The sequence below is a fragment of the Pseudorca crassidens genome, chromosome 12, assembly GCF_039906515.1.
Source record: "Pseudorca crassidens isolate mPseCra1 chromosome 12, mPseCra1.hap1, whole genome shotgun sequence".
NCBI lineage: Eukaryota > Metazoa > Chordata > Mammalia > Artiodactyla > Delphinidae > Pseudorca > Pseudorca crassidens.
Genome location: NC_090307.1, coordinates 66,155,264 through 66,179,510, shown reverse-complemented (window position 1 = coordinate 66,179,510; position 24,247 = coordinate 66,155,264). Strand labels below are relative to the sequence as shown.

Sequence of the window (24,247 nt, the reverse complement as noted above, 5' to 3'; positions counted from 1 at the left end):
TATTAGTTTATTTCTCCCCTGAATTCTGTCAAATTTTGCTTCGGAAAAGAAAAAAAAAAAAAAAAAAAAAATTTTGCTTCGGAAACACACGTACACACAATGATGGTGAATCTATTTCCTCTACTTCTGCGTCAGGTCCATGACTATAAAGTGCACTGCTTGTCATCAGCATATAATTGGGTCTCATGTTTATCCATGTTTATAATTCCTGCCTCCTGACTGGAGTGCTTAGTTGTCCATACCTAACAGAATTAATGATGCAGTGGGACTGTCGTCTGCTATTGCAAAACTTTTTGTCCCATCTTTTCTTTTTCCTTTCCTGCCTTCTTTTGGATTAATTTAATATTTTAAAAAGTTTTTTTAACTTACATATTGGCTGCTTCTTTATATTTATTTATATTGTGCTTCCTGCAGCTGGGTGTTTTTCACCAACTCTGGAATCCTGTTGTGGGTGACTGGAGCGTCTCATTCAACTCTCCTTTTCTTTATGCCTCATTTTTGGTAATTTCATTGTTCTGCCTTTCATTGATTGGTTGTCTTTTCACCTGTATCTTACCTTTTTTTTTAAAATTACTTTTTAAAATTAATTATTTTTGGCTGTGCTGGGTCTTCGATGCTGTGTGCGGGCTTTCTCTAGTTGTGGCGAGCAGGGGCTACTCTGTTGCAGTGCGCAGGCTTGGCATTGCAGTGGCTTCTCTTGTTGTGAAGCACGGGCTCTAGGCGCACGGGCTTCTGTACTTGTGGCACGTGGGCTCAGCTGCTGTGGCTTGCGGGCTCTAGAGCACAGGCTCAGCAGTTGTGGCACACGGGCTTAGTTGCTCCGCGGCATGTGGGATCTTCCCAGACCAGGGCTTGAACCCATGTCCCCTGCATTGGCAGGCAGATTCTTAACCGCTGAGACACCAGGGAAGTCCTTACCTGCTTTTTAACCAATCTTTTGTGTGACTTATTTCTAGGTATTTTGTCATCGTTTTTTTAGTTTTGGGTCTTTGGAGGGTCACGTGGGTGGGGATGGACACTGCGGGGAGGTTGGTGCATGAGGACGGTGGTGTCCTGGAGTAGAGGACCTGAAGGTGGTCGAGAGGGACACCGGGAAGGACCGGAGCAGAGGCAGGATGCAGAGCAACGCCTACGGAGGAGAGATGAGAATGGGGCGGCCGGGTGGCCTCTGCGGGAGCCCTGAGAGCCATCAGGGAAAATACAGTGCTATTTTCGGTACATCTGTGCTGTGGTGAGTCGTCTTTGTGAAGCTCACAGCCGGGGCACCGGGGATGGCCCCTCTTGGCTGCGAGGCTCCTGGGCGGGCGCCCCCCACCCCTAGCTGAATGTGCACTTAGTACTGGATTGGTTCCAATGCAGTTTTTTTGTTTTTATTTTGTTCACGTTGGTTGAATCTTAGGTTGAATATAATTTTTCCATTTTTTATACACAAGAAAATACTTCATGTACCTCTGAGAACAAGACAGGTAGGGAATGTGTCCAGTGTAAGCACAGCTCACACCTGCGCAAAGACTGGCTCTGATTGTCATTCCAGCCACACGGGCCATGTAGGCGACACCTCGGGAGGCAGCGGGTTGCCGGGCTCTGCAGGGGCATCTCGGCCCATCTGTCCGCCGGATGAGGTGGCAGGCCGTGCGCAGCAGCAAGCAGTGATTGCGGCACTCTGCCCCTCAGTAGGGGATGTCGTTCTGATAGTACTGGATCATGTCATAGGTCCGGCTCCTGGGAGCAGAGAGCAGAGGGGATTGTGAGGGGCCTGTGCTGGTCTGGGGACCTGACCCCCTGAGCCACCCTGCTACACCCCTGGAGGTCGAGTGCCCGATCGCAGACTTTTTGTCTGCCCACCAGCCCCTCTCTCCCTGGGACGCTTGCTCCCTCACCCATGGCCACAGCCTCCCTGTTATGCCCCGTCTCCTCCTTGCTCATGGGCCCCAAAGTGGGCTCAAGAGGATGCCCTTCCTCAGCCAGACGCCTACCCTCAGTCCTGGGGCCCGGGATGTGGCCCGGGGGTGCGTCTGTAGGAGTTGACTCCCAGCCTTGGGGCCTCGCATGTGGCTGGAAGGGGTCTGTGCACTCCCCCTCCGCCCTGCCTCACATCACCATCAGGAGAGCCTGCCTCATGCTGCCCTCCAAACCCCTCCTGCTGCCCTGAGCCACCCCACTTCTCTGCTCCCCAGTCAGCAAAACCAAGTGGCGCTCCTGTGCCACTGGACCTCGGCGGGTCCACCGGAGCCAGTTCTCTGTCCCGAGGGTGTGGACCTGGGGCCTCTGCACCTCCTGGGGCCTGGACTCCCCTCGCTCACCCTGTTGTTGAGCCTATAAACCTCAAGGCCACCTTCGACTGTCACAGCCCCTGGGAGCCTGTTCCCAGGCCTGTCACTGAGGCCTGGCCCCACCACTTCTAGTGGCCCCAGTTCCCCCACCAGGCCCCTCCTGTCACGGCCCCCACAGCAGCTGAAGGGGTTGAAGCCTCTCAGAACTCACTTCCTGCCCCGCTGGGCTGGGCGTCTCGGGGCAGTGCATCCTGTCACCTGGCCCAGGTGGGGGCCTGCACAGGTGCCCACTGAACACTGGATAGGTGACACGGGTGCATGGGTGGGGCAGGACAGGGTGACTTGCCTGTTGCTGAGGAAGCAGCTCTGAATGACCTTTAGAATGAAATTTGCGGCCTCTCGCTCTGTCATGTTGGGGCTGAACCTGTGCCTGGTGGGGGGAAGGGCCGTGTCAGGGCTGCTGCCCCCAGGGCTCCAGGCTGCCCTCCCTGCAGGGACGTGGTCTGGCCGGTGGGCTGCACTTAGTGGCCTGGCCTCCTGTGGGGACACGGTTCCCAGCTGGCCTGGAGGGCTTGGGCCCCTTCCCAGAACCTCCTGGGCCCAGCGGCCTGCAGCCAGGGTAGGACTGGCAGGGGGCTGAGCCACTGCAGCCCCGGGGCTTGGCGCAGACACACCCTTGAGGGACGAAGGGCTGCAGGGTACATCCTCCGCCTAAGTCAAGGCACCTCACACACGGAAGGTCTGGGGACAGCTCCTCACCCAGGACCCCGTCTGTCTGGGCGTCCAAGGGGGAGCACTTGGCCTCGATAACAGTCCCCATTACCAGCAGTCGAAGGGCTCCCATCTCAGGGGACAGCCGCCCCCAAGTGGCCTGCCTGCCGGACCTACTTCAAGAGCTTGATTGTCTGGCCGCGGAAGCAGGGAAGGCCCGTGTCCAGCATGAGAGTGACCAGAGAGACGACGGCGTCCATGTAGGGCCTGGGGAGAGGCAGGGAAGGAGGTGGACAGAGGCCAGCCTGGGTGGGGGCCCTGCCTGTGGTCAACATGCAGCCCCTGCCCAGGGCCTGCCCTCGGCCCCTGCCATGGTTCTGTGCCTGGCTAAGGAAGGGATCCTCCCTTCTTGAAGGGAACTGCATACGCGCCATGCAGGCTTCAGCAGACTCGGGTTGGAGTCCAGGTGTCCCCACACTGCTCTGTGGCGTCAGCCACATGACACTTGGAAGCCAGGACCTGAGTCCCCGGCACGCAGCCTGGGGGTGCAGGGGCTCAGGCTAGGGAGGAAGGGCAGGTGGGGTGCTCAGAGGGGCCCCAAGGCGTCGGCAGGCGAGGCCAAGCCTGGGAGATGCAGAATGTGGCGGGTCACTGATGCCTGGAGCAAGATGCTGCTGGCACAGGTGGCAGAGACGTGACAGGAAGGCAAGGCCTCAGGGGGCCTCCCGTGCATCCCCCTGCCCCAACCCCAGTTCTGTGTCCACCAAAGGCCTGAGATGACCCGAGGAGAACTTTGAGGAGTGGGCGGGGCTTGCTGGATGAACGGGCCCAGTATGGAAGCCCCTCCCTGCCCCCCACCCCACCCGCGGGGCTCACCGCACGGCCAGGTAGCCGCGGACACACATCTCCATGAACCACTTGAAGGGGGTGGCCTCCATCTTGCCCCCCATGATCATCACCATCTCGTCCGTCAGCTTGATGTCTGGTTCCCAGCCGAGGTTGCCACCCGGGGAGCTTTCAAACATGAAGCCAAAGTCTGCAATATCCCAAAGAGCCATCGTGCTGGGATCAGCTGCAGGGCAAAGCTGGGTGTATGCCCTGTAGCCGCTGTTTCCTGGGGACACTGGGGAGCAGCGGCTGGAAAGGAAGCCCAGCTCCCCAACCCCCAGAGCCCCTGCCCCGGTGCCCCCGCGGCAGGATGCCCACCCACCGATGTGGATGATGTGGCCCTTCTTGTCCAGCATGATGTTGCCGTTGTGCCGGTCCTTGATCTGCAGCAGGAACAGCAGGAGGCTGTAGGCAGCCATGCTGCGGATGAAGTTATAGCGTGCCTGTGCAGAGACAGCATGCTCAGGGTGCCCTGGAGCTGTGCCCTCTTGGGCCTGTGGGCACCCTGGAACCCCTGGGCCTGCACCTAGATCAGCAAGCCAGACCTTGGTAGTCGGAGTGACAAGTGGGTGCATCTGAGGTGCAGGGCTGTGGCCCCTTCCCCCCTTCAACTCCTGTCAGCTTTCTCCTGGGGAGCCCCTCTCAAGGCATGCCTTTCATCCAAAGGAAGGTTACAGATGCCCTGGTTTTACCCCCAGACATACGAGGACTTGGAAAACAGGGTGCTGACCAATGCAGGAGCTGGGGCTGGCGGGCAGTGGGGCCGCGCTGCTGCCCACCTGCTGGAAGGCCAGCGTGGACTCATCCCCGTACTGGCGTGTGAAATAGTCGTACATGCCAAAGTCGGTCTGGCGGCCCAGCTGGTCCCGAGAGGTACAGTCAGGGATGCACTCGATCACCCCGCACTAGGGAGGAAAGGCCGAGGCTCAGGCTGCGGGCACACCACAGGGCGAGGGACAGGGGCAGCGCCCAAGCAACTGCTTGGGAAACTTACACCAGGGGCGGTGGCCACCACCCGGTACGGAAAGACGAAGAGATCCAGGCCAACCAGCTGGAAGATGTTTTTGAAGAGGTCGATGATCTGCAGGGCCAGCATGTCCTGGGAACCAGGAGAGACTCAGGGTCGTAGTGGGCTGCTGGCTCCAGATGCCTGCGGCCCTGCCCAGTGAGGGGGAGGGGGAGGAGGGAGGGAGGCCCCGGTGAGCCTCACTGCCCACTGCTCCCTGGGCAGACTGCGAGGATGCACTGCCTGGCGGTGGGTGTGAGTAAGGGGCACCCATTCCCCCGGGGCAGTTCTCCCTGAGCAGCCAGGGTGTACAGCGGGAGGGGGGCCACTGGAGAGGCCTCCGGGTTTAGCAGAAAGCCCTGATGTACTCCAAGGCAACAGAACCAAATGGGGAACCAAGGATTCCTATTTCTGTGTGATGCTGAGAAGTGTGCCTGGAGCCTTGGAGAGAGGCGGGCCTGCCCCAGCCCTGCACACCTCCGGCCCTGCCCTGCCTGCCCAGCCCACTACCTGACGGCAGTCGTCTCCCACTTTGAAGATGGCTGCTTGCCAGGAGATTTTCTGGCCATCGGCCTCCTGCGTGCTGCCCTCATCCTCGGAGTCTGAGCAGCACCGCAGACCTGCACAGGGAGAGGGTGCCTGTCAGCGGCGGGCAGAGAGGCCCTCTGAGGATGCTGGGGGCGAGCCCTGATCATGTGCCTGAAGCAACACAGAACCTTAGGGATCATCTCTGCAAAACCCTAAAGAGGCCAACGAGGCCCAGCAGACACCAGGGGTCAGTGGGTGGGGCCACGGGGCCAGGGTCTCTTCCTAAGAACAGCTGAGGAGCAAGGACCCAGGGCCACACCCTTGTGCTGCTGTGCTCCCAACATTCATGCCCCCCCAGAACTGCAGAGTGTGACGTATGTGGCAGCCACAGCTGAAGAACAACCATGCCCTGTCCCGGGAAGAGGCCGGAAGGATCCTTCACAGCACTTCAGGAGGGAGCAGGGCCCTGCTGACACCTCGGCCTCCAGACGGAGAGAATCGACTCCTGCTGTGGAGGCTGCCAGCCTGCGGTCACTCTCACGGCAGCCAAGCCGACCAGTCCTCCCTGGGGCCTCTGTCACTGCACACGTGCCTGCCACCCCCAGACAAGGGCCCAGACTGACTGGCCGGAGGCTGTCACCGTTCATGGGGACCCCAAACTACATCGGACGTGCCCCACTGACCTTCCTTCTCAAGTTCACTAACTCCGCATCGTTTCACCTTGAACTTAGCCAGATATGGGGCCTTTGCAGCGCTGGAAAACAAAACAGAATGGGGCGCAAGTGACAGGGAATGGGAGCCCGTGAGGGGGAGTTTGCGGGGGGTGCCTCACCTCTGCATGGGCGTCCCGGACTTGTAGTCGATGTCCAGCACGATGGCCTCGGGGTTGCTGGGTAGGTAGCAGCCTATGAGGGACAGAAGGGACATCCCAGGGCCCGACCAGGATGAAGCTTTCCCAGCAGACGGGGCTGTGCTGAGGCCTCAAGGGCCTTGCCTGCGGCACCGCCGACTCCTTGTTCCGAGGCCGGTAAGGCTGTCTTCCCTGACTCTGTGCTGTTTCCCTGGGCCCATCCTGACATTCCACATGGGGCAACCACCTCCCGCAGACGCTTCTCCAAGAGGACACCCTAAACCCTCAGCTTCTCAAGCCACTGGCCGCCAATGCCACAGGACACAGGAGCCCCAGCACCCACCCACCTGACACCCCCAGCTCGACCCTGTCAGCGCAGGTCGAGAGAAGACCCTTCCTGGTCAGGGACCACAGTTCCCCGAGCCCCCGGAGGTGGGGGTGCTTGAGGCGGGGTCCTGGTGGGAGGGACTGGGCCCCTGGGGAGCATGCAGGCCCCCACCTCATCCACCCTCCTTCCCTCGCCAGCCCAGCCTCCCTCAAACGGCCCGAGCTCCACTCTGCTCTAGAGCCCAGCTGGCTCCCCAGTGCCTCGGGGACACGACCCAGCAGCATGGTGTCCTCTGGGAGGCTGAGTGTTCTCTGGGGCGGGGCTGGGCAGGGCTCAGCACAGTCAGGAGAGGCCCACCCAGGGCCCTGCACTGGTGCCCACCACTGAGGTGGGCAGTGGGCAAGTGTGCAAGGCCAGGGTTTTGAAGAACGAATGTGTAAGACTTAAGAACGGAGAGCTGTGCGGTGACGTCTGGGTTCCCATCTTGTCTTGAAAAGACACGGATCTGACCACGTGGCAAGAGCAGCAGGGAGGGGGGCATGGGCCCCCTCATCCCACAAGCCCTAGCACACCTGGGACACCCCCGCTCCTCCCTAAGCCCACTGTGTGGCCTGCGTTACTTCTGTTACACTGGAGCTCAGGAAACTTCTAGAACCACAGCTGCCAAGGACAGGGCCTCGGCCTTCAGCTGTAGCTAGGAGAACCAAGAGTGACCACTGGCAGGGGCAGGTTCTGGAGAGGGGTGCCGGGCACCCAGGGTCCCCCAGACCCCCGTCCCACTGGCCTCGAGCACTGCTCACCAGGCTGCACCTTCACTTCAGACAGAGCCGACAGACAAGCCCTCTTCCTCTCGTCACCTTTAGGGTAGGGCCTGGAGAACAAGACACAGACGCTGGTGTCTGTGGCTTCGGGGCACAGACAGGCCCTCCTGTCCGAGGGCCCTAGCCCTGCACTCTGCCACCTGGGGCAGGGGAAGGGGGTGTGCAATGCTGTGGGGGTCAGGCTGCGGGCTACGTGGTTTACTGGCAGTGTGGCCTCGGGCAGACCCTCAGACCTCTGCGCCCCACGACAAGGCGAGTGAAATGGAATCACGCCTCTCACGTGGCAGAGGCCCAGGGAGTCCACCCTGACCCTCCATCTCTGCAGCCACGTTGCCGCTCTGCTTAGAACTGGTCAGGAGAGGACCATGGGACACATGGCCTGCAGTGATGGGGTAGCGGGGGAGCCTGAGCACTGGGGACAGTGTGGCGACTAGGCGCCTGGAGGAACAGCACTAGGGCTCCCCTGCTGCCTCCCCAGGCGCTCGGCCAGCATCCGCAACCCCGGGGCCCCATCCTGCACAAATGGGTGGCCAAGACGTCCAAGGTTGGCGTCTGCTCCACGTGAATGAGGGCCCAGGAGGTGAATCAAGAAAGGACCTCGGGGCTGCAAAGGAGTCTGGTTTCCCTAACACCACGGGGACCATCAGAACCTGGAGAGCAGATGTCCTCAGGCTTGGGCAAGACCCAAAGTGAACCTGAGATGTTGTTTTCTGTGCATCTGCTATGCCCACGGGGGCTCTGGACGGTGGAAGCAAACTCCCTGTCTGGCTGTTCCTTAGCAGGGGACGTCAGGAGTCTACAAAGCTCCTTGGGCAGCTCCCGCAAGTGGGGCCTGGAGAAGATGCCACTTACTTGATGATGGCTGACACGTTAGTGATTTTGTTGAAGAAGTCGAATTCACGCTGGTAGAAGTCCTTGGCCGGGCCAGACAAGGAGCTTGTGATCTCTTCCACCAGCTGTTCCAGGAGGTCGCCAATGTCAGCTGCAGAGAAACCGAGGGTGAGCCTGCAGTCCCAGGGACCCTCTCTCCAGACCCCACCCAGAGGAGGTCTGCCCTCCTCAGGGTGCTGATGCCCGTGAGGCTGTGGCGAGTGGAGGGCCCCAGGATCACGGATGCTCACGGGGGCCGCACCTGAAGCATGTGGTGGTCTCAGGGGAGTACCTGCATCTGACTGTCCCCTCTTCCAGAGACCGTCATTTTTACTTGAAGGAGTGACTAAGAGATAAGGTAAAGTCACTCAGACGTAGACTTATGGCAGATATTTTCTTGAAAATCAATAAAATGAATCTGCCATTTAAGGAAAACAACTACAAAACTTTGTTAAACTTGACAAAAAAGCCTGACAGTTTCCCAGCACTCAGAAACGTTTCTGTCCTGTGAGGCAGCTGGGGCTCCACACACAGGATCTTTAAATACTGTGTCACGAAATGCGTCAGCACTGGAGACCCTGCCCTGCACGTTGGGTGTGACCACAGCGGGTGTTACAGGTCCTGCGAGGGGCGAGTGCAGGGCAAGCAGGGGCTGGATGAACAGAGAGCGAGGCTCATAACACGGTTCAGACTCCTCACTGCACTGAACCCCTGAGAAACCGTCCCGCCAAGCTTGGTAGCATTGGCGGGGAGCACCCATGGGGGCCTGAACACAAGACACTCCTCCGTTTCCAACTATGGGTCAGCAAGGCCCAATCTCCTGCAGCCACTTCAGCCCAAACAGCATATTCTGACATGAAATGCAGAGGCAGAGTGAGGGGCTCTCGCACCGCACTGATGACCTCATCTCCCACAGGCACTAAAGGGGCCTGTAAACGTGTTAAACAATGCTACTCTTCTCGCTCACTTCTTTAAAAGTTATGTTTATGTGAGATGGGTCTCTATTTTTTTTTTTTTTTTTTTTTTTAATTTTGGCTGCTTTGGGGCTTTGTTGCTGCACGCAGGCTTTCTCTGGTTGCGACGAGCGGGGGCTACTCTTCGTTGCGGTGCGCGGGCTTCTCACTGCGGTGGCTTCTCTTGTTGCGGAGTATGGGCTCTAGGCGTGCGGGCTTCAGTAGTTGTGGCACACTGGCTCAGTAGTTGTGGCTCGCGGGCTCTAGAGCACAGGCTCAGTAGTTGTGGCGCACGGGCTTAGTTGCTCCACGGCATGTGGGATCTTCCCAGACCAGGGCTCAAACCCTTGTCCCCTGCATTGGCAGGCAGATTCTTAACCACTGCGCCACCAGGGAAGCCCTCTATTTTTAATTTCTAATGTTGGTGAGCATGGATGGCCCAAGGCCACATAAACCCAAGCTCTTTGAGGGTCTGTAGTTTTCAAGGGTGTGAGGGTCCTGAGATGACCTGGGTTGGGAAGCGCTGCCCGTGGAGCTGCAGATGGAGCCACAGGGTCTTGGGGGCCAGGCAGGGGTCAGAGGTGGGAGTGGAGGAATGATGACCCTGGGCAGGTAGTGAGGACGGGGTGGGGTCCGAGGGACAGGCACTCACGGTCTTTCTGGTGCCCCTCTTCATCCACATAGATGTTCGTCTTCATGTTCCAGATGAACTGGTGTGCCAGGAGCTGGGACTTGGATGCTGCCCACAGAATATACTCCCGCACATAGCCCATCTGTAGGAAAGCAAGGTCAGCCCAGGCTGGCCACACTCCACCAAGAGAGGCCACTCTCACCCAAGCAGCAATGACTCCACGCTTGGCAGACCCAGAAAGAAGCGTGGTCGAGCGGTGCCGGCTGTGAGCACCTCTCCTGCGTGGCGGAGTTGAGCCCGAGTCCAGCTGGCTGGCCAGCCGCCGGGGTCTTTGTCTATGCAGGCATGCACCAGCTTTTGTCTCCTCTGTTCCCTCCTCTGGACTCTAAGCCCTGGACTCTAACCAGCTTCTGCTGTCGTCAAGCATGACGCGTGGGCAGGCGGGTTTCAAATGCGCCCCTGTGGACTGCTGTCTAGAAGACGCTGCCCAGTGACGGACGGGTCCCAGAAAACCCTGCGTCACTCCCAGCTCAGGCTGAATTCCCATGTTCTAGGTTACAAAGGCAGCTGGCCTTTCTGGAAGACTCCTGGGGTGCAGCCTCTCCCTCCCCACAGTCATTTGCGGCCCATCTGGTAAAGTATTCCTTGGACAGATGTCCTCAACTTGGGTGGGTGGGCTTCCCAAACAGGTCAAACTTCAAATAACCCAGTTCTAACCCAGCAACTAGATCTAAAGATGAACCATGAATGTGCAACCTCCAGTGCAGGGTCTCCAGGCTTGGCCAGGGCATGGGGTGTCCTGGGGCCCTGTGGGCCCAGGGCAGGGGGGTGTATGGGCAGGAGCAGGAGGGGTAGACGCTGTTGCCCTCAGACGCAGGCTTGGGTGTGGCACTGTGATGAAGCGCGGGTGGTGAGGGCTCCGGGCTGTGGTCACCCCGTGGGTGTTTTCTGGCCAGGCCCTTTGCCAGGCCCCTATGTGCATGTACACTGTTAAGGCTGAATTATCCACCCCCACCCCCCATTCATATGTTGAAGTCCCCCCCCACACACAGAATGTGACTGTATTTGGATATAGGCCTTTAAAGAACTGATGACGTTACATGAGATCAGTAGGGGGCCCTGATCCGATCTGACTTGTATCCTTATAAGAAGAGATTAGGACACAGACAAATGGACAGCCATGTGGGGATACAGGGAGAAGCCGCCGTCTACACGGCAAGGAGAGGGCCTTGGGCAAACCAGCCCTGCTGACACCTGGATCTCAGATGTCCAGCCTCCAGACTGTGTGGAACGAGCTCCCTGTAGTTTAAGCCCCGAGTCTGTGTACTTTGCCAGGGTGGCCTGAGCTCACTAATACACATGCTGTCTCCTCCAACCCCGTGGCCACTCCCCCCAGGAGACGGGGAGCTGGATTTGGGAGCTAGGGGACCTGCTGAGACCCCCATCCAGCAGGTACGGGTCCCAGGCCAGGTCACCCACCCTGAAGAAGCAGCCGGCAATGTTTCCAGAACCTGTTCACCCAGCACAGCAGGACTGGGCCTCGGGTGCTGGATGACCACATGGGGGTGAGAGACCTCGGGCCCAGGTCCCAGCTCAGTGGCCCTGCTCCTGGGCTCCGTCCCGCTGCCCGCCCGGCCCTCCAGGCTGGTCGGCCTGTGCTGCATGCCTTACCTTGTCATACCTGAGGGCCTGCACAATCTGGGGGATGTAGAACAGGATCGCATCCTGTGTGGTGGGGGAGGAGCAGTCATGACTCAGGAAGGGGTGAGAGCACCAGGCAGGACAGGGGTCCCAGGGCCCCACCCCACCTGGACTGGCCCTGCTGTCACTCCACCCCCAGGACACGTCCTCACCCTCAATCAGGCCTGCCCTCTGTCCCCCCGTGGGGCTGGGCAGCCCCCCGAGGTCGACCCAGCAGATGGGCTCACCGGCGGGAAGGACCGTAGGACTTTGACCCCGTACTGCGCCGTGAGTGGGTGCGGCGGGTACATGCTGGAGAAGTAGGACAGGCCTGTGGGTGGGTCTGCGGGTGCCCAGCACAGCACGTGGCTGAGCTCGGGGGCATCGGCGTCGATGGTGTGCCAGGTGACCAGGAACTGGGGAGGAAGAAGGGAGTCACAGGGATGGCCCCAAGGAGTGAAAACTGCAAGGCATTTATAACAGCTTCTGACACATTACATACAACAGCACAACTTCAACCAGGGTGAAATACACTCAACGTTTTTCTACTGTAAACACAGTAAATGTTTCATCCGAAGAGTAGATAACACAAAAGATCAGAAAAATCGTGGTACCACTGAGGTCAGTGGGTTTTGGTTGTGTTCCTCGCCTCCAGGCATCCCTGGAGGCAGTTTTGTTTCTGTGCACTTAGGACCAGGCCTTGGCACGCTACCCGCCATGCTACCTTGATGGCTTCGGGGATGTCACTAACGGCTCCTGGGTCCAAGCGAACCAGACGGGTCACCTCATTGCCGATAGCTTCTGTGTTTTTGAACCTGCAGGCAAAGAGGGTGTGGGTGCAGACATTGAAGACGGGGGCTGGGGGAGCCCTGGACTAAGTGATGTGGACCAACACCCAGTGACATCTGAGCACTGTGGCTACTGACATGGTGTTTACTGTGACCGGCTGTGACCCAAGGGCAGAACTCCTTGGAGCAGGAATGATCCTTCCAAGGACACCTCCCTTGGCCTGGCCCCCAAAGCACCCATCCACGTTGTGGCACCCGTGGGCCAGAAGGCACGCTAGCAGGTGGGAGGGTGGGTGCAAAGTGTTCAGGTGTGACCGCCCAAGGCTAAGGCAGGCAGCTGCTGCCTAAATACCGTCAGGCTGCGATCCTGTCCTGAGGAGGACTTAGGACCCGAAGAAGGAAGCAGTAAGTATGCACCATGGGCTCCGGGGAAGAAAGGCCCACCCTGCACGCAGGCACATGGAGTCTACTGGGATTCAGCACAGGGGGCCTGGGAAGCCCCTCTCAGCACCTACCAGCCTGAGTCCTGTCCCTGTTAAGAGCTGCCTCAGGACAGCTCACAGGACACTCGGTTGCCAGCCGCCCCTCTGAGTAGCCTGCTGCCTGAAGATGCCACCCAGGAACCAACCCAGACCCCCCAGGCCTACCTCCCAGAGTAACCACAGGTGTTTCCTTTCCTCATCAAACAAGGTGAGGCCCTGGGGTGCCCTGATGTTATCTCCTCGGGCTCCGGGGTGCTGGGCCCCTGGCAGGACAGACCCTACCACTGTACAGGACTGGGGAGCATCTAGGGCTACGATGGCTCTTCCCTTACAGTCCTTGGCTGTGACACGTGCCCTCCCCCCGCCAGGTGCCTTGTGCTGGACCTCCGGCACGGCCTCTCAGGCAGCCCACCTGGCTGGCAGTTGCACGGCCAGATGAGGAGAGATGTTCCAGGCGAGGTTCACATTGTCCTTCCACTGCTTCTCGCTCAGGCTGATGTACTTGGACCTCCAGTTGGCCACGCTGCTCTCTCCAGCCTGGTCCAGCTCTAGCTCTGGGGCTGACAGTGGGTTGTACCACGTGATGAGACGCTCGATCTCAGTGGCCTGGTGAGGGACACAGACACAGATGTGCCTCTGCATGGCTGCGCCCCTCCCCCACCCCAGCGCTGCAGGCATGGCGCACGGGCCTCACCAGCAGGGACAGCAGCAGCGTCCGGCGCTTCATGTAGTACTTGTGCAGCTGGGAGCCCCGGTTGGTCTTCTTGGACATGCCTGGGGATGGGGGTGGGGAGGGCACAGAGTGTCCCTTGGAGCTGCTCTATGACCCTGAGGACCCAAGGGACCCGGCAGCAAAGCCCCACCGACCTGACTTCTTGGAGATGGTGGACATGCCGCTAGACAGCGGGTAGGTGTTGATCCAGCCCTGTGTAGCCTGCTGGCGCGAGCCAACCGCTATGTCCAGATTGCTCCGGGTGTCCTGGTTATCTGTGGGCAGACACAGCATTCTAAAAAGAGGTGTCTGGACCTTCACCACAGACAAAGCAGCTGTGGGGGAGCAGGTGGGGGAGACGGCCGGTGACGGCTTCCCTGGACGAACCAGGCGTCTGCAAAGTTCCTCATGAACCACTGCAGATGGAAGTTTTCTAAAGTGTGTTATGTTCCCCTGAGCCCAAAGCAAAGCAAATCGAGGAGCCGCCTTGATCAATTATGGCACTGACCTCCCAGTGTCCTCCTACATGGCGATGACTCGGGGACCCGTGGGGACAGATGGCAGGGCTGCCTGCCCTGCTCTGAGTGGAGCCAAGAGCTGCTTACAATCACTGTGCCTGCTTTTCCCTTTTGTGGCGGCCAGGCTGTCCATGTGGGTCTGCCTGCAGAGACACGCGCCTCCCCCAGCCTGGGCGCGTGACCAGCTACATGCTTCAGAGAAACAAGAGCAGGGCTTCCTCCTGTGGGGCGGCTGCTGGCTCCCACTTCAGCGCCTTTCCCTGACCCCGTCCACCCTCCATGCTCCAAGATGCAGCTCACACGTCACCTCTTCCAGAAAACTGCCCCTGGTCCCCAACTGCTGCAGGGCAAGTGCCTGGAATCAGGGGACGTTCCCACAACCCCCCATGTTGGAGTCACCTGCCGGTAAGACTGGCCCCACCAGGTGACAATGGACCGTGCCCTATCCCTCCCAGCACATAGGCTGTAGTCCAATACAGACTGTCGGGCATGCAGGGGGCCCCTGAGAACGGCCCCGCGCTGGGAAGTTACACCGGGGGGTGTCTGCCTGTCTGCTTGGAGACGCTGCCCTCCTTCCCGCTCCCCAGCAGCGGCCAGAGAAGAGGTGACCGGGCAGGCATGGGCCTCTGGTGACCATGCAGCACAGCTGAGGCTGGGGCTCACCTGGGGGAACGAGCTGGCTGGCGGTCAGGTACTTCTTATCTGAGAACATGGCGGTCCAGAACTTAATCATTATGCTTATGTCCTCACGCAGCCTCTTCTCTCCCTGCGTAGGGAACTTTGGGGGACAACTGCAAACAGCCAGGGACGAGGGTGAGTGCCAGGGTCTAGGAGTCAGGAAGCGCGGCAAGGTGGGGCGCGCAGCCTCCTAATGAGAAGTCGGGCCACTAAGCCGGGGGTCGGCACCCAGCAGGCCGAGTGACCCAGGCCTGGGGGCTGGGGGTGGGGTGGGGGCAGCACCTGAAGTAGTCGAAGGCAGTGGAGTAGATCTTCTCGCGGAGCACGTTGCGGATGGTCGCATTGGGAAGCACGTCCGCGTGCAGGAGGGTCAGGCCGAGGGTCAGCAGCCTGCAAGAGGGCCCCGGTCAGCGAGTGGCGCCTCCTGCAAACCTCTCCCTGAGCTCAGGGCCCACCTGCAGGCGGCAGAGCCCTCCCGCCAGGGCTGTGGATCGGGCAGGTGGTCACCTGTCTCGGATTACTGTACCCTGATGCCTTACGAAAGGATTTTTAAACCTTCACTTTTGTTGGGGGGAAAACAACGTGTGTGTGACTCTGCCCCTCGGCCAGAAGCTTTGGTCCCACAAACTGCAAACCACTCCCTGAGGTACCATCACCTACGGGGACTACGAAGGTAGAACTCAGGTTCTAAGAACAATCTGCTTGGATTCTGCAAGATCAGGGCTGCCCTGCAGGCATCTGCAGACGCGCTGGTCAGGAATGGGCAGCCCTCCTGCTCGTCTCCATGGCCACTTCCCATGGCTGGGACGGTCCAGCATGGATCCTCTCCTACTAACCCATTCTCGTTGCAATTTGTAAAAGTATAGGTCCACACAGACTGAAAATTAGGGAAAAAGAAAACTAGCCCTTGGGTACTGGTTTGAGAAGCACGGCCCGAGGGCGTGCCCAGTGGGCTTCAGGAACATGAGTCAAGAGCTCAGGGAGGGGAACAGGTAGAGGGAGTGGTGCCCACCTGCAGGGGCCCCTCACCCTCCTTCCATCTGACCCCCCAGGTATCTGCAGGCCCAGTCAAGAGCCCTCCCCATGCCAGGCCAGGCCCTCCTGCTGTGTACACAGCGCCCCAGACCACCACACCTGGTTTGAGGCCCACTGGGCCACATGCTGCCTATTGGGGTGTGTGCCCTCCCCCGGTGTTGCTGGTTTTGCACAGGGCTTGGTGTGCAATTGGCACAATCGGCCTCAGAGGGTAATGGGCCTGAGCTGTCACACCAGGCTCTGCCACACAGCTGGCCGTTTTTCCCTCTCCAGTGTGTCACCAGAATCCTTTTGCTGCTGCTCACCCCCAGTGTTTGGCTGGCCGGGTCCCCACATGAAGCACCTCCTGCACACTTCCCTGCTGTGGACAGCACGCTGCCCCATGTCCTCAGCCCCGAGAGGGCATGGTGGCCTCGGCCATCATGTGCGGATGCCTTTCCCAGGGGCCCTGCATGTACTGGGGACTCGGTCAGTTTCTGGTGAACAAGTGACCAACCACAGGAAACCCGGGGGAGCAGGCCCTGAGGTGAGCTCTTACTTGAAGCGGGGCCCGATGGCCGCCACATGCCGGTTCATGCTCCCCGCAGTGCCCCCAATGCTCAGAGACATGGACCGCTGCAGTAGGCTGGAGAAGATCTCCACCTGGTCAGAGCTGCAGTACTTGGCAATCTCGAACCGCTGCACCAGGAACTGGACGGAAAGGGATACGCTGCTGGTGGGGCCATGTTGCTGGCAGGGCCAGGTGGCCGCCCACCCTCGAGCCACCACTGCCTGCCAAGGAGGGGCTCAGGCCCACAGGAGGGCAGGTGGGGTCTGCGGGGCAAAGGGACGAGACCGGCGGGGCGTGGGGAGCGAGATGGGCCAGCTACCCCCGAGGTGGGGCAGTCTTCAACCTGGAGTCCTGACCCCGGGGAAGAGTGGGTGGAGCACAGGGGAGACGGGGGCACGTACATCGATCCAGATGCAGTGAGGGGTCACCTCGGGGGCACAGGGTTTGGGCTGACTGGCTTCCGACGCAGCCAAGGGGTCTGCTTCCTTTATCTCCGCAGAAAACAGGCCGAACTTCTGCTCCACTGTCATCTGCCAGGCCCCCGCCATCTCCCGCATGAACTGCAAGAATGCAGGTGTTAGCCCCTCCGTGGGGCGCAGAAAAAGGCTTGCTGGTTTTTTGAGGGTTTTTTTGCGGTACGTGGGCCTCTCACTGTTGTGGCCTCTCCCGTTGCAGAGCACAGGCTCCGGACGCGCAGGCTCAGCGGCCATGGCTCACGGGCCCAGCCTCCTCCCGGACCGGGTCACGAACCCGTGTCCCCTGCATCGGCAGGCGGACTCTCTACCACTGCGCCACCAGGGAAGCCCCCTGTTTTGTTTTTTTAATCATAAAAGGAATATATGCTCACTGAACAAAATTTAGAAAACCGAGGAAGGTATGAAAAAAAAAAATCACTAAGATCTCCCCATGATCCCACTTTCCAGCCTTTTTTCACCAGAAGCCCCTCCTGGACCATAGCCAGGAGGTGTCCTGCTTTGTGGTGCAGCCCACCTGTGACAGCACTGCCTGGAAACCACGCAGGGGAGGCCGCCTGCTCAGGGCCTCTGGGCTGGCAGTGGCAGGGGCGTGGTGGGCTCCAGAACCCAGTTCCTCCTCTCCACCCCCATGGACCCCACACGACACCTTTATGCCGCTAACCAGGCTCAGGGAAGAACTGTGGGGGCCGCGTGGAGCCTGTGACCCCACCAGCCTGGGTGAGGGGTTCGCAGGGGAGCAGCCTCTGTGGCCTGACAACAGCCAGCGGCTCCTTCCAGGGCATCCAGAGCCCCTGCGGGGACACGGGGACCCCATCCCTCCTCCCATTCCATGGCTGCTCAGGGCGCCAGGCAGCCAGTCTCAGGTCCCCTCGCCCACTCGTTAGCAGGAGTGAGCAGTGGGAGTCGGGGCAGCCCTGAGGAAGAAGGCAGGGAGGTGATGCTCGCCTCTGCCCTCCTCCCTGCCTGCAGGCACAGAAGCCATCTGGAGGCCATGAGGTGAGGACAGAGTCCAGCGCAGACAGAAGCCCATCCACGACACAAGGATGGACTCCCGGCGGTCGCCCCTGCAGCCAAACGTGTTGCAGGGTGGAGGGTAAGGGAGCAGCCCACCAGGTTGCCTGCCCACCATTTGTACCCCCGTCCTGGTCACCACCTTGGCCAGGGCCTGCCTTCCAGGCTCGGGGCGTGAGTGTGAACAAACACAACTCAGGTCCAGGCTGAGTAGAAGCAGCCTACAGACTGCACGGCGCTCTCCGCTGGGGGCAAACAGCTGTGAAGGGAAGCGGGGACGGCGTGGCGGCATTTCAGGCAGGGCGGCTGGGGAGACCCCAGGTGGAGGACACAGCTCAGACCAGCCCTGGAGAAAACCTGTTTGAGGACAGCACTGCCGGGGAGGGAGTGGCACCCGCAGTCTAAAGCAGGAGCCCACCGGGGCCGGGACAGCAGGGATTGCAGGGTGCCTGTGGCGGCAACAGGGGGCAGAGGGGCCTTGCTGGTCAGACACCGTCCACCTCTGCTCTGCGTGAGCACAAGCAGCATGGACAGGTCCGGGCGTGGGAGGGTCCTGATCTGATCCATTTTCCTGGTTCCTCTGTGTAGAGAAGGTGGAGGGGTCTGGGGGGAAAGCAGGGGCTGGGTTGTCTCCAAGTGCAGGGGAGAGACAGGGGCTGGGCCGGGCTGCTGGGAGGTGGTCAGATTCTGAAGATGCTTTAAAGATAAAAGGTAGACCTGACAGGATTCACTAAGGCTCGCCGTGGAGTGTCGGGGGGCCGAGAGGGCCATGAGGATTTTGTCTGGGCGTTTACAGACTGCCGGACGGTGGGGGCCAGTCTGGGCCTGTGCTCTTGTTACGGGTTACAGAACCAGGGGACCAGAATTCTTTCCTGTCTCAGTGGAACGAAGGCCCAGACCCTTGTGCTATATGAGACCAATAAGATTGCTCGGGCTTTATCTCCCCACGAATGCAAAAGACTCCAGCAGCACCCGCCTCTGAGTTGGGGCTACGAACGATTTTTGTTTCCTTTTTTGTGCTCATACCTTCCAACTGCTCCATAACCAGCAAACATTGGCAGATAATAAAAAAAATGAAAAACCAGGGTGCAATGATACTAAAGACATAGAAATATAGGGGAACGGCCCCCACTTCGGGGTGTGGAGCATAGCTGGGCCTGGACAGCAGATCGTTGCAGAGGCCAGGAGCAGGGAGACAGACAGCCTTCAGCCCTGAGCCAACAGCAAGAGCTTGGTGACACCAAACCCACACATAGCTGTCGGGCTGTTGAGGAGGGCAGGTGAAGAGCTGCCAAGAGCTGCTTTCCAGAAAGAGATCACATTTCCCTGGGAAGGATGAGCCCAACAGCCCGGGGCCAGCACTAGGTCTGGCACAAGTGGTGGACGGACCTGCCAAGGCCGAAACCTCAAGCCAGCCAAGCTACTGATGATGGCAGAGGGAGGGGACAGACTGGAGTCTGACAGACCCCAAATGACGTAGCAATTTGCTTGGCATAAAAACCCCTCCTTGGGGACTTCCCTGGTGGCTCAGTGGTTAAGAATCTACCTGCCAATGCAGGGGACACAGGTTTGATCCCTGGTCTGGGAACATCCCACATACTGCGGAGCAACTAAGCCTGTGTGCCACAACTACTGAGCCTGTGCTTTAGAGCCTGTGAGCCACAACTACTGAGCCTGCATGCCACAACTACTGAAGCCCGCGTGCCTAGAGCCTATGCTCCACAAGAAAAGCCACTGCAATGAGAAGCCCGCGCACTTCAACGAAGAGTAGCCCCTGCTCACCGCAACTAGAGAAAAAAAAAAAAAAGGAATATGTGAAGGTGTGATGTAAAGCAGGAAGAACCCACCCTTCTTGCCAAGATGAGCCCCTCGGGGGTGCGGCCTTCACTTCAGCCACCAGGCACAAGGAGAAGATAAAGCAGCAGGGCCCCTCAGTCTCCACTGTTTTTCTAAACACAGTGTCAGGTCCACAGTCACAAACTTGAACACAGATGACCCTGATGCTAGAACTAACCGACCAGATAAGGATTTTCAAATAATTATCATAAATATGTTTAGAGATTTACCAGAAAAGATAGAAAGAAAAGGTGAAGATACAGAAATTCTCGGGAAAAAAATACAAAGTATAAAAAAGAAATACAAAGTATAAAAAAGAAACTGAAATACTAGATCTGAGGATTATGATATCTGAAATAAAATACATTAAAAATGGTTTAACGGGCTTCCCTGCTGGCACAGTGGTTGAGAGTCCGCCTGCCGACGCAGGGGACACGGGTTCGTGCCCTGGTCCGGGAAGATCCCACATGCCGCAAAGCGGCTGGGCCCGTGAGCCATGGCCGCTGAGCCTGCGCGTCCGGAGCCTGTGCTCTGCAACAGGAGAGGCCACAACAGTGAGAGGCCCAGATACCGCAAAAAAAAAAAAAAAAAAAAAAAAAAAAAAGGTTTAACAACAGAATGAATAAGGCAGGAGGAAGTACTAGGGAACTGGAAGGAGGCCAATGAAAATGGACCAAAGCGAGAGAAAGAATGAAAACAACCCAAGAGAATGCTGACGACCCTCGGACACTGCCATCGTCACAACATCTGCACCACAGGCATCCCTGGAACCCAAGTGAGAAGGGGCGAACCAGGTAAAAAATATATTTAATGAAATACTGGCCTGAAACTTTCCAAGTCTGATGAAAAACCTGACATCTCTAGATTTAGGAAGTTCAAGGAATCCCAACATAAGATACACAGAAAACCACACCCAAGCACAACAGAGTCAAACTATTAAAAATCAAAGATAAAAAAACCCTAAGAATAGCTAAAAGGAAAAACAAACAATAGCACATACTGAGAAAGGATGATAATTTGTGGATTTCTCCCCAGGAACAATGCAAGCCAACAGATGATAGATGTGTGTAACATGCCAAAGGCAACTTAGGATCACAGACCCAGGAAGAACAGCCAAAGCACGAGATGAAGGTGAACTAGGCTGCAAGTTCACACCCCCCACCTGCAGCCCAGGAAGCGCTGAGGAGAACTACAGACCCAGGCTTACACAGGTAAGTGAGGACGGGGAAACGGTCTGGATACACCCATAAGGCTTAGGAAAAGCATTTGACAACACAGACAGCACTGTTACAAGGCGTGTATCACACACAGCAGTGAACACAGATGAAGACAATACACGCACAGGTCCTGACGGAGTGGGACGTAGCTGTGACTGAAGAGCCCCTGCCCTGCAGTGACAACAGCTGCCGTGAGGTGGGCCAGGTCGGCTCATCCTCACAAAGACTCTGCGCAGACCCCTTGCCATCACCCTCGACACGCAGGCAGGGACCTGCCCTGGAACCCTGAAGACAGCACAGCCAGCTAGGCGAGAGCCCAGACCCAATCGACTTCCCTCCTGAGGGGCAGGGGCCAGTGTCTCTGCTCCCCACACAACCGACTTGGCCCCTCCACAGACGCCCGCCACCGTGAGCTGGACACAAACTCCGTGAGGAGGTACGACTACGGCCGGCCACCTCCACGCCTGGAACACTCCAGTTCCATCCTTGGAAATTATCCAGCTGACCCTCAGGGGCAAAAAACACAGAACACTCCTTCTGACCACTTATCTCATTATCTTAAGAAACTCAGAAAAAACATGTCAAATCCCATTACTGTGAAAATTAATGGGATCTTTGAAAAATAAATCTGTTCTTAGGTTGTTCATCCCATCAGCTGAAAGGGTGTGCAGACCCTCCCCGTGGGCCCCTCCAGCAGGAGGGCTGCTGTCCCAGAGTCGGCAGGTAGGACGCAGGTCACTGTGGATAAACACAAGTGTCTACTTGTGGAGAAATGGCTCCCCCTGCCGAGCTTTAGAAAAATAACAGCTTCAAGCACCACTGGGTCCTTTAACACACTCCCTCTGGTTCCAGTGACAGTCCTGTGGGCAGGCTTTAATATCACAGTCTTGCTTACATATGAGGCCCTGTAGGGTGAGGGGCTTTCCCGGGGTCTCCACGCTTGTCATCCAAGGGGCCAGGACTGTCTCTCCACCTCTCACCCCGCAGCCGCCTGCAGCCGGCGTCTTACCGGCACTTCCACTCCATTCTTGCCAGCCAGCAGCCACTCCCAGCAGGCCAGGGCCGTCTCCATGCCGTGCTCGTTGAACATCTGGAGGGGACCCCAGCACAGGTGATGGAGGAGCTGCGGGTCACAGTCTGGAACCAAATGCATGCTGTTCAGAGGCCCCGACAGGTCGACCCACATCCTCCCTGGGTCAGCAGGACAATTGGCACCGGCCGGAACAGCGCTGGCCTTTTAATTACAGCCCCACCCACCCCAGTCCTGTGCGTGACGCCGCAGGGATCTCCCGGGGGAGCGCAGGCTCTCTGCGTGGCCAGGACTCGCTCCCTGGGACAGCAAGGTGGCCCGGGCCTGGGCGGTACCTTTGCTGCTGATGAGCATGGCCGTCAGCTTGAACATGGCCTCCGTGTAGTGCTGAGGGTCACCCGTGCCCAATGCTGCCTTCAGCTCCTGGACCATCATTTTGTTCAGGTCAGACGTCTGGCCTGTGGCGTCTGAGAAGCGGATCATCCCATACACCTGTGGAAGGTCAGCGGAGGCACATGTGGCCTGGTCACCCGGACCACGGGGCTTCGTTGCCCACGCGGAGTGACAGGCTCGTCTGGGTGCTGCCGCCACCGCGCATGGTGCCCCGGAACTCCTCCTCTAGAAACAAGTGCTGCTCCCACCATTCTGGACAGTCCCCGAGGGCGGGGACTCGGCCCTGATGTCTGAATCCAACACTGAGCTACAGCAGAGCTGCCTGCACGTGGGCTGAACAAGATCAGCCACGTGCTTCTTGAGTTGGACATTACTTTTTTTCCCAAGAAAGGTGTTGCTCTCTTATTCACAAGACTTGACTAGAGAGGAGCTCCCACTCCTTCCAAGAACCAAACCTTCCCCCCAAGACAGACCTCCCGCCCCCACCAGGAAGGAGAGGACGCTAGAGGGCCCCGACCCAGCGGGCGGCTACCTCGCCTGCGTAGCGGTTGCGCAGGTTGAGGGATGCCATGAAGTTGGAGTAGTCCTTCTTCACGCAGGCTGGCCGCTCCGTGAGCTGAGTCGCCTGCAGAGACGGGACAGTGACTGCACACCCTCGTGGCCAAAGCCCAGTGCAGTGAGGCTGTCATGCTCAGACCCGGGTTATTAAAATCTCCAGCAATAGCAAGTGAATAAAATGAAACACCTCTAAACACGCTCTGGGGTCTGCCAGGTCGCATGGAAAACAGAGTTTTAAACATTTTACTCTGAAACATCTCCAGAAGGAAGCTGGGACTACAGCTTTGCTCCATGACCAGCTACTTCATCTCCACTGGTGTGGCTGCCCACACTTGGAAGGGACCTCGGCTCACACGGCCCCCACTTCCCCTGCCTTGGCCTCGCCTCTCCAGTCTGCCCACCCCTCCAGGCCCCTCCTCCAGCTGGACCCGCCCAGTGTCTCCAGGGCCACCTCACACTGTCCCTTCAGCTCTGTTCCCTACACACCAGCACAGCCAGTCGTCATACACGGACACTACTGGAGACAACCAACCCTCAGATGCTGCGGTTTTGGGCAACTTTTTATTTTGGGGTGGTAGGGGTGGGGGGAAAGAAGGTCAGGGGAAAAGATATAAACAGTAAAACTGGACCACAAACAAAAAATACACAGTTTTCTCATAAAAATTTTAAGCTGGTTCATTTTTAAAAAGGTGACCTGAGAGTGCATTACATTTTTTGAAGACAGTGGCCTGGAGCAGGCATGTGTGGGAAACTGGCTCTGCCACTCACTGTCCCTGACCTCGGCCTGCTCCCCAGGAAGTGGGGACACGGGGTCCTCTCGCCAGGCTGAGCACAGTCCTGAGGGACTGAGAGCTGCCAGACCCTCCCTTGCATCTCTCTGACCCCGCTCCTGTGCCCAAATCAGCCCCCAGCCCACTCCCCTCTGGGCGGAGAGGTCAGCCAGGCCACAGGCTGCACCTTCTGCAGGGCAGGGGCTCTAGGGCGGGGGTCTCCCAACAACCAGCGATCAAAACACAAGATAAAAAGGGTCCTTCCCTCCTGAGCAACAGGAAAGGGAAAAACCTAACCTAAATCTACTTTTCTGTGGAAAAATCCCGAAATCTTTTAGGCAACATCACCTTGGACCAGGACCGAGCCCTGCTGGCCTCTGCCCGCATCCTCAGCCTGCCTAAGGGGCGGCTCCCTTCCCACCTGGGCGCCTGGCCTCCCCTGACCCCAGAGCGGGCAGCATAGAGGTGCACGTGGCCACCTGGGCTCCCACGGACCGCAGAGGCCCTGCACTGGGCCCCAGGGTTGGGAGACGCCAAATCGCACCACTGCCGGACAGGCCACTGCTGCCAACCACCAGCTTTGAGGCAAATCTCTGATCTGGTTCAGAGGGAACCCCTCAGCGCACGTGCTGCCCCTAAATGAACCTCGAGCAG

General features: G+C 58.5%; 1 protein-coding gene across 4 annotated transcripts in view; it reads right to left on the bottom strand.

The window, feature by feature from the left end:
• Positions 1-1,344: 1,344 nt before the first annotated feature.
• The window catches only part of PI4KA (phosphatidylinositol 4-kinase alpha), a 95,018-nt gene continuing 72,115 nt past the window's right edge, over positions 1,345-24,247 (bottom strand). For 2 of the 4 annotated variants that reach the window (XM_067699995.1, XM_067699997.1), the window contains 27 exons: positions 22,798-22,890; positions 22,208-22,364; positions 21,852-21,979; positions 16,704-16,862; positions 16,291-16,442; positions 15,000-15,107; positions 14,703-14,830; positions 13,677-13,796; positions 13,504-13,583; positions 13,222-13,415; positions 12,264-12,354; positions 11,788-11,955; positions 11,531-11,584; positions 9,881-10,001; positions 8,538-8,621; positions 8,258-8,387; positions 7,385-7,455; positions 6,239-6,311; positions 6,090-6,160; positions 5,389-5,498; positions 4,867-4,971; positions 4,652-4,777; positions 4,195-4,315; positions 3,861-4,020; positions 3,162-3,251; positions 2,620-2,703; positions 1,345-1,722 (listed from right to left, as the gene is read on the bottom strand). In XM_067699995.1, coding sequence (XP_067556096.1) covers positions 1,671-1,722; positions 2,620-2,703; positions 3,162-3,251; positions 3,861-4,020; positions 4,195-4,315; positions 4,652-4,777; positions 4,867-4,971; positions 5,389-5,498; positions 6,090-6,160; positions 6,239-6,311; positions 7,385-7,455; positions 8,258-8,387; positions 8,538-8,621; positions 9,881-10,001; positions 11,531-11,584; positions 11,788-11,955; positions 12,264-12,354; positions 13,222-13,415; positions 13,504-13,583; positions 13,677-13,796; positions 14,703-14,830; positions 15,000-15,107; positions 16,291-16,442; positions 16,704-16,862; positions 21,852-21,979; positions 22,208-22,364; positions 22,798-22,890 — 3,030 coding nt within the window. In that variant the 3' untranslated portion in view covers positions 1,345-1,670. Of the gene's footprint in view, positions 1,723-2,619; positions 2,704-3,032; positions 3,252-3,860; positions 4,021-4,194; positions 4,316-4,651; positions 4,778-4,866; positions 4,972-5,388; positions 5,499-6,089; positions 6,161-6,238; positions 6,312-7,384; positions 7,456-8,257; positions 8,388-8,537; positions 8,622-9,880; positions 10,002-11,530; positions 11,585-11,787; positions 11,956-12,263; positions 12,355-13,221; positions 13,416-13,503; positions 13,584-13,676; positions 13,797-14,702; positions 14,831-14,999; positions 15,108-16,290; positions 16,443-16,703; positions 16,863-21,851; positions 21,980-22,207; positions 22,365-22,797; positions 22,891-24,247 lie in introns of those variants that run through there. The other 2 variants (XM_067699996.1, XR_010933173.1) reach the window with 2 other exon arrangements.